At 22.4% G+C, this 7916-nt stretch overlaps 1 protein-coding gene across 3 annotated transcripts in view; it reads right to left on the bottom strand.

Moving 5' to 3' along the window:
- Positions 1 to 7916, bottom strand: part of LOC117170611 (protein suppressor of sable) — a 36627-nt gene that overhangs the window by 19940 nt on the left and 8771 nt on the right. For all 3 annotated transcript variants that reach the window (XM_033357490.1, XM_033357492.1, XM_033357491.1), the window contains exon 3: positions 2965 to 3184. In XM_033357490.1, the coding sequence (XP_033213381.1) occupies positions 2965 to 3184 (220 nt within the window). The remainder of the gene's footprint in view (positions 1 to 2964; positions 3185 to 7916) is intronic.

The raw sequence follows: 7916 nt of genomic DNA, 5'->3' as shown, positions 1-7916 counted from the left end.
CATTAATTTTCAACCAAAAACATAAATTTTCAAGGAAATAGTTGAATTCTGAACTAAAAAAGAATTAAAATTTTCAATTAACAAAATTAATCTTTAACAACAACAAACTTTAACAAAATAGTTGAATTTTTAATCAAAGCGAGAAATTATCAACTAAAATGATTGAGTATTCAACTAGATTAGTTGAATTTTGCGCCAAAAAGACAAATTTACAAATAAAATTATAAATATTTAATTGGAATACTTGAATTTTTAACGAAAAAGAAAAATTTGCAAACAAAATGATTAATTTTCTAGCAAAAAAGACATTTTTTTAACAACAGGGGGGCCGTTTTAATCGAAACTAAAGCTATACAATTTTCCACTTGAGACAATAAAAACTGAGCTTTAAATGAAAGAATTCAAAGTGAAACTGTTAAATTTTGTACATTTAAAATTAAAATTTAAAAATTTTGTATTCAAATTGCTCATTAATTTACGCGTATAAAATTTAAGGTGCTAACATTTTTCAATATAAAAAATATATAAATCAACATTATCATTTTCAATGCTCTAAATACAAAAATCATCCAATGAAATTTAAAATTTCCAAAATTATATAATTTTAAGGAATTTTAAGTTAGAAACGTCAAATATTGAAAAAAATTCACTGAACATTCAATTATTTTCTTTTTAAATAGTTTAAATATCCCTGGAAGGCTTCAAAATTTTATTTAAAAATCTTGAGAAATCTAGAAGTTGTTTTAAATTTAAAATTATTTTGGAAATTTTTTCAGAACTTCTAAATATTTGTCAAAATTGATTCAATATTTTTTACAATTTTCAGAAAATCCTGCAAATTTTAGAAAATTTCTTTACAACTTGGATGTATAAATAACAATTAAACATTTATTATTTGTAGGCGAAATTTGAGTGATTTTAAGAGAAGTTTTGAAAAGATTCAAACTTAATGTAAAATTTTAAATGATAGCCAAAAAATTAGATTCTTTTCAAGAATTGTGAAAGGCTTCAAAAAAATGAAAACATTTTCTTAAGATTCCTAGGAAAATTAAAAATAATTTTTCAACATGAAAAATTATTTTGAGCGAATATTTAAAAAGTTTTTCAAAGATTTAAACAAAATTGTCAAAAAAGATTCTAGAAGATTTTAAGAAAACTTTCTAAAATTTGCTTTTATTTTTTATTTGTTCAAGTCTTCAAGAAAGCATTTGAAAATTCTTTAAATTAAAAATGTAAGCTTAGAAATAAAAATTTTAAATGGAAAAATTTTAAAGTAAAAAAATTTCACTGATTATTTAAAAACTGTTAAAATCGAACATGGACAGATTTTTCTTCTACAAATTTGTAAAATTCCTGGTAAAAAAAAAATCATCATCATTTTCCGGTCTCAAAAAACTTCCGTTTCCCCGGTCCAGCGGCCACCCTGAACAAAATACATCGATTTTTAACGGAAGTTGAATTTTGAACTAAAAAAAGGCAAATTTTCAACAAAGTAGTTGGATTTTGAATGAAAGAAGATCAATTTTCAACCAAAATGGAACAGTTACATTTTCAGTTTAAAAAAAATCATTTTTAATTAAAATAATGAATCTTTAACTGGAAAAGTTGTAGTTTGAACCGAAAAAATTAATTTTAAAATGAAACATTAAATCTTGAACTGGAATAGTTAATTTTTTAACCAAAAAGATGAATTTTCAACCAAAAGGTGAATTTTTAATCAAGAAGATCAATTTCTACTAAAAAAAAAAAAAAGAATTGCCAACAAAATACATGAATTTTCAACTAAAAAAATAAATTTTCAAACAGGATGATTAATTTTCTAGCAAAAAAGGCGTTATTTCAACAAATTACGTAGATTTTTAACGAAATAGTTGTATTTCGAACTAAAAAACGCAAATTTTCAACAAAAGTTGGATTTTGAATGAAAGAAGATCAATTTGCAACCAAAATGGAATAGTTACATTTTTAATCAAACTCGTGAATTTTTAATTAAAGTAATGAATCTTTAACTGGAACAGTTGTATTTTAAACCGAAAAAATTAATTTTCAAATTAAATGTTAAATCTTAAACTGGCATAGTTAATTTTTTAACCAAAAAGACCGATTTCCAACCAAAAGGTGAATTTTCAATCAAAAAAATTAGTTTCTGTTAAAAAAAAAAAATTATATAGCTACAAAAATTAATGTACTATCAAAGAGATAAATTTTAATTAAAGTGATGCAGTATTCAATTGAAATAATTACATTTTCAGTTAAAACAACAACAAAAATGCAGAAGTTGATATTTCAAACAAATTTTTATTTAACTAAAAAAGAGGTATTTTCAACATAAATTGCCTTTTTAACTAAAATAAAGATATTTCTGTCAATAAGAAAGAGAAAATATTGCAAAGAAACTGGTAAATTTCCAACAAAAATACATGCATTTTCAACGAGATACTTAAATTTTCAACTAAAAACTATCAATTTTTAACCAAAAATAGAATAGTTAAATTTTCAAGTTAAGAAAAAAGAATTTTTTTTTAAACAAAATAGTTAAATACAGTAATAGAAAGCTATTTTTACAAATGAAGAATCAATTTAATTTAATTTCATATTGATATTTAAAAAAAAATTAAACACGCCCGTGAAAAAATGCCCTGACTTTGAAAAAATTCCCTGACTTGCAGTTCCTGTAAAATCGTTCCATATCTTCCGAATTATTAATAATAATTAAAAAAAAAAAAAAAAAGAAAAAGAAATTGGAATATTTTTAAAATTCCCTAAAATATTTCAGAACTAAAAATTCAAATCTATTAAAAGTACACACTTGAATAGTTATTAACCCATGAGTTTATTTATTGAAAGAAAAGTAATTTCACTTTAAAAGTTACCTCAACTGAATATCGGGTATAATAGGAGACATAGGGACTGGTCTTTGAGGCCTGGGGTGGGGGGGGGGGGGGGTAAAAATTGCGGATTTACCTCCTCGTGCACCGCGTTTATTGTCATTGTCTCGATTATGTCGATTAACGCTTGGACGATCCTCGTAGTCGGAACCACTCTCATAATTTTCGTGATCGTTGTTCCGTCTTGGGGGCGAACTATTTTCCTGGGATCCTTTCCTCACTGGAGAAGCTCCTCGGACAAAAAGCATCTCGTCATCGTCCTCGTTCCCATTTTCCTCGTCGCTCACTTTTCTCTTCTAAAAATTAATTTTGTTTACATTTATTTCAAACCAAAAAAAAAAAAAAAAAAAATGACTTTTCTACCATAAAAGATTATTTTTCAACAAATTTTTTATTAAATTAAATTTAAAATTAATTAATTTAATTTAGAAAATTCATTTAAAAAAATAAACTTTAAAACCAAAAAGACGAATTTTCAACAAATAAAGATTTTTCGGAAAAAAAATTACATCAAAATAATACATATCAAAGCCCAATGACGATTTTTTTTTTTTTACAAAATTGGATTTTCAATAAGAAAATAATGAATTTCTAGCAACAAAATAAGTTTTCAACTTAAAAAAATAATTACGTTTTTAACTAAAGAGGTAAACCTTCATTCTAACAAATACATTTTTGATATATAGTTCAACTTGTACCCACGCAGGTGAAATTTAAATTAAAAAGATCAATTTTTAACAAAACAGTTAAACTTTCAGTTAAAAAAAAAAAAAAAAAAACCAGTTGAATTTGTAACCAAAAAGGATGACTTCATAACAAAATTTTTCATTTCCATTCAAGAAAGATGCAATTTCTAATAAAAATAGATGCATTTTTATATTAAGAAGACAAATTTTCAACAACAAAAAAACCGTTAAATTATAAAAAGTAGATTTTCTAGGAAATAGTTGAATTTTTAACATAAGAATTGAATTTTCAACCAAAAAGGATGACTTCTTTAAAAAATTGTTCATTTATAAATCAAAAAGTAGCATTTTTATTTTAAAAAAGATGCAATTTCTACTAAAATAGATTAATATTTAAACTAAAAATACAAAATATAAAACAAATAGTTGAATTTCCATCAAAATAAGATTTCGGTTGACTTTTTAATGTCAAATTATGCATTTTTAAGAAAAAGTAAACATTGTTAGAAAATAGTTAAATTTTCAACAAAACAATTTAATTTTTAAGAAAATTTAATTTTTTTAAATGTATTACTTGTTAAAAAAATGGAATGATTTGTTGAATCCTCTTTTTGGTTAAAAAATTCAACAACTTGATTGAATTTTATTTTTCTTGAATAAGACATTTTTTTTTAACATTCATCTTTTGGTTTGAAAATATATCCCTTTCTGTAAGTTTTTATCTTTTTTGAGTAGAATATCCAACAATTTAGTAGACAATTGAACTATTTAGTTAAAAATTTATGAATTTTGCTTAAAATTCGTGTTTTTAAGTAGAAAATTATGTTGTTTTATTTTAAAATTCAAGTATATTGTCAAAAATTCATTTTTGATGGTTAAATTGAACTGTTTTTCATTTTGAAATTAAACTTTTTTTTTTAATTATTACCCATTACATTTTTTTTTAATTTCTTAAAAGTTAACTCTTTTTGTTGAATATTCATAATTTTGGTTGCAAATTCATATTCTCAAGTTGAAAATTCAACTGTGTTATAGAAAATTTGTCTTTTTGCTTTAAAAATTCAACCATTTGGTGCAAAATTAAACTGTTTTGTAGTAAATTCGTTTTTCCATTTCAAAATTAATTTTCCTCAATGGAAACTTAACTACACTTCATTTTTGGTTGCAATTTGATATTTTTTAGTTCGAAAATTTAACTATTTAGGTCAGAAATATTTGTAAAAGGAGAAAATATAAACTAAAAATCAATTTAAAAAAATATCTACTAACATAACATCCATTGTTCAAGCTATCTAGTTAAAAATTCGTCTTTTTTGGTAGAAAATTAATCTTCATGGTCACAAAAGTCACCTATTTGGTTAAAAAGACATGTATTTCGTTTAAATTTCATCTTTTTTTTTTTGTTAAAAATTAATCTTTTTCCGTTAAAAATGATCTATTGTTCAAAAATTGCTCAATTTTGTTGAAATTCTTATTTTTTGGAAAAATATTTAATCTGTTTTAGTTGAGGTTTCAAGTAGTTGGTTGAAAATTCACCTACTTTTGTTAAAGTTCCACATTTTTAGTTGAAAATGATTTTCTTTTTATTAAAAATTAAATGATTTTTTTTTCTTTTTTTTAACTGACAGGTCGGTTTTGGTTGAAAATTAATTTTTTTGTTAAAATATTGACATTTTCGGGTTTACAATTCAATAGATTCGTAGAAATTTCTGCATTTTGGCATGAAATTCAACTATTTGGTTAAAAATTTACGAATGATGTTAAAAAAATTCACGTTCTTTGGCAGAAAATCAATTTTTTTATTAAACAGGTTAAAAATTAATTAGTTTATGATGATTTTTTGTTGTAATAAATCAATTTTTTTTGGTTGAAAATTAATCTGTTCTGGTTGAGGATTCAAGTATTTTGTTGAAAATTTTATTCTGTTGGCTAAATTCAATTGTTTTTAATTTCAAATTAAATTTTTGTTTAATGTCAACTATTGCATTTTTCGTTAAAATTTCCAACTCTGGTTGAAAGTTGAGCTACAATTAAAATATTTGCTAAAAAATTAATCTAAATTTGTTGTTACAATTTGATCTATTTTAGTTAAAAAATTCAAGTATTTAGTTTAAAAAATGTTAGGAAAGGAAAAAATATAAGGTAAAAATCTATATAATTTGTCGAAAATTAGGCTTTTTTGTAAAAAAATTAATATTTTTTGGTTAAAAAATTCTTAACTTTTGGTTCAATTCAGTTGTTTTTAATTAAAAATGTATATCTTTCCTTAGTTAAAATACCAACAATTACATTTTCTGTCGAGAATTCATCTTTTTTAGTTCAAAATTCAACTATTTGATTGAAAAGTTGTACTAGATTGTAAAAAAATTCATTTTATGTGGTGAAGATTAAACATATTAGTGGAAAATTCACCTCTTTGGTTCAAAATTGGACTATTAAGTTGAAAATTCTTTTCATTTTGGTTAAAAAATCATGTTCTTGGTTGAAATTTCCTCTGTTTGAAAATTAATCTGCTTTGATTATTTAATTATTTTGTTCGAAATTCGTCTTTTTTTATTTAATTCAACTGTTTTTTATTTCAAATAAAAAGCTTTTTAGTCCAAAATATCAATTATGACATTTTTCGTTGAGAATTCATATTTTTTGTTTGAAAATTCAACTATTTGATTGGAAAGTTGAACTACTTGGTTAAAAATTCATCATTTTAGCGGAAACTTCGTCTTTGATTAAAAATTTGACTATTGTGTTGAAAATTCTCCTCTTTTTGGATAAAATTTCAATTTTTTCAAAGAAATTCCCTCTGTTTGGTTGAAAATTAATCTATTTTGATTGAGGATTTAATTATTTTATTCGAAATTCATACTTTGTTAGTTAGATTCAACTGTTTTTTATTTCAATTTAAAATATTTTTAGTTTCAAATATCAATTATTACATTTCACGTCGAGAATTCATAATTTTTGTTCAAAAATCATGTTCTGGTTAAAATTTCAATTGTTTTGATCGAAATTCGTATTTTTTGTTTGAGAATTCGTATTTTTGTTGTTGAAAATTAAACTATTTTTTAATGAAATTTCGTCTGTTTGATTAATAATTAATCTGTTTTGTTTGGGAATTCAATTATTATGTTCGAAATTCGTACTTTTTTGGTTGAATTCAACTAATTTTTATTTTAAATTAAAACAGTTTTACTTCAGAATAACAATTAAGAAATTTGTCTTTGAGAATTAACCATTTTAGCGAAAAATTCATCTGTAGGAAATTCTTCTCTTTTTGGTTGAAATTTCAATTTTTTGGTAGAAATTTTATCTGTTTGCTTGAATTTAACTGTTATTTATTTAAAATAAAAATATTTTTAGTTGAAAATATCAATTATTCCATTTTTCATTGAAAATTCATTTATTTTGGTTGAAATTTCAATTTTTTTGGTTTAGGATTTAATCATTTTGTTCGAAATTCGTTTTTTTTTGGTTGAATAAAATTTTTTTTATTCTAAATTAAAATATTTTTAGTTAAAAATATAAATTATTCCATTTTTCGTTGAAAATTCAACTATTTGGTTAAAATTTTTCATTTTTTTGGTTTAGGATTTAATTATTTTCTTCGAAATTCGTATTTTTTGGTTGAAATCAACTTTTTTTTAGTTCAAATTAAAATCTTTTTACTTTAAAATATCAATTATTACATTTTGCATTGAGAATTCGTAACTTTGTTGTTGAAAATTAAACTATTTTTGTAATGAAATTTGGTCTGTTTGATTAATAATTAATCTGTTTTATTTGAGGATTTAATTATTATGTTCGAAATTCGTACTTTTTTTGTTGAATTCAACTGTTTTTTATTTTAAATTAAATATTTTTTACTTTAAAATATCAATCAAGAAGTTTGTCGTTCAGAATTAACCATTTTAGCGAATTTTTTATTGAAATTTCAATTTTTTTGGTAGAAATTTCATCTGTTTGCTTGCATTCAACTGTTTTTTATTTCAAATAAAAATATTTTTAGTTGAAAATATCAATTATTCTATTTTTCGTCGGAAATTCTTTTATTTTTGTTGAAAATTTAACTATTTGGTCGAAATTTCAATTTTTTTAGTTTAGGATTTAAATATTTGGTTCTAAATTCGCATTTTTTTTGTTGAATTCAACTTTTTTTTATTTCAAATTAAAAAATTTTTATTTTAAAATATCAATTAAGAAATTTGTCGTTGAGAATTAACCATTTTAGCGAAAACTCCATCTCTGGTTAAAAATTTGACTATCCTGTTGAAAATTCTTCTCTTTTTGGTTGACATTTCATTTTTTTAGAAATTTCATCTGCTTTCTCGAATTCAACTGTTTTTTT

This window comes from Belonocnema kinseyi, chromosome 4 (genome assembly GCF_010883055.1).
Source record: "Belonocnema kinseyi isolate 2016_QV_RU_SX_M_011 chromosome 4, B_treatae_v1, whole genome shotgun sequence".
Lineage (NCBI taxonomy): Eukaryota > Metazoa > Arthropoda > Insecta > Hymenoptera > Cynipidae > Belonocnema > Belonocnema kinseyi.
Note: the sequence above shows the minus strand (reverse complement) of the source record. Positions and strands in the feature narration are given on the sequence as shown.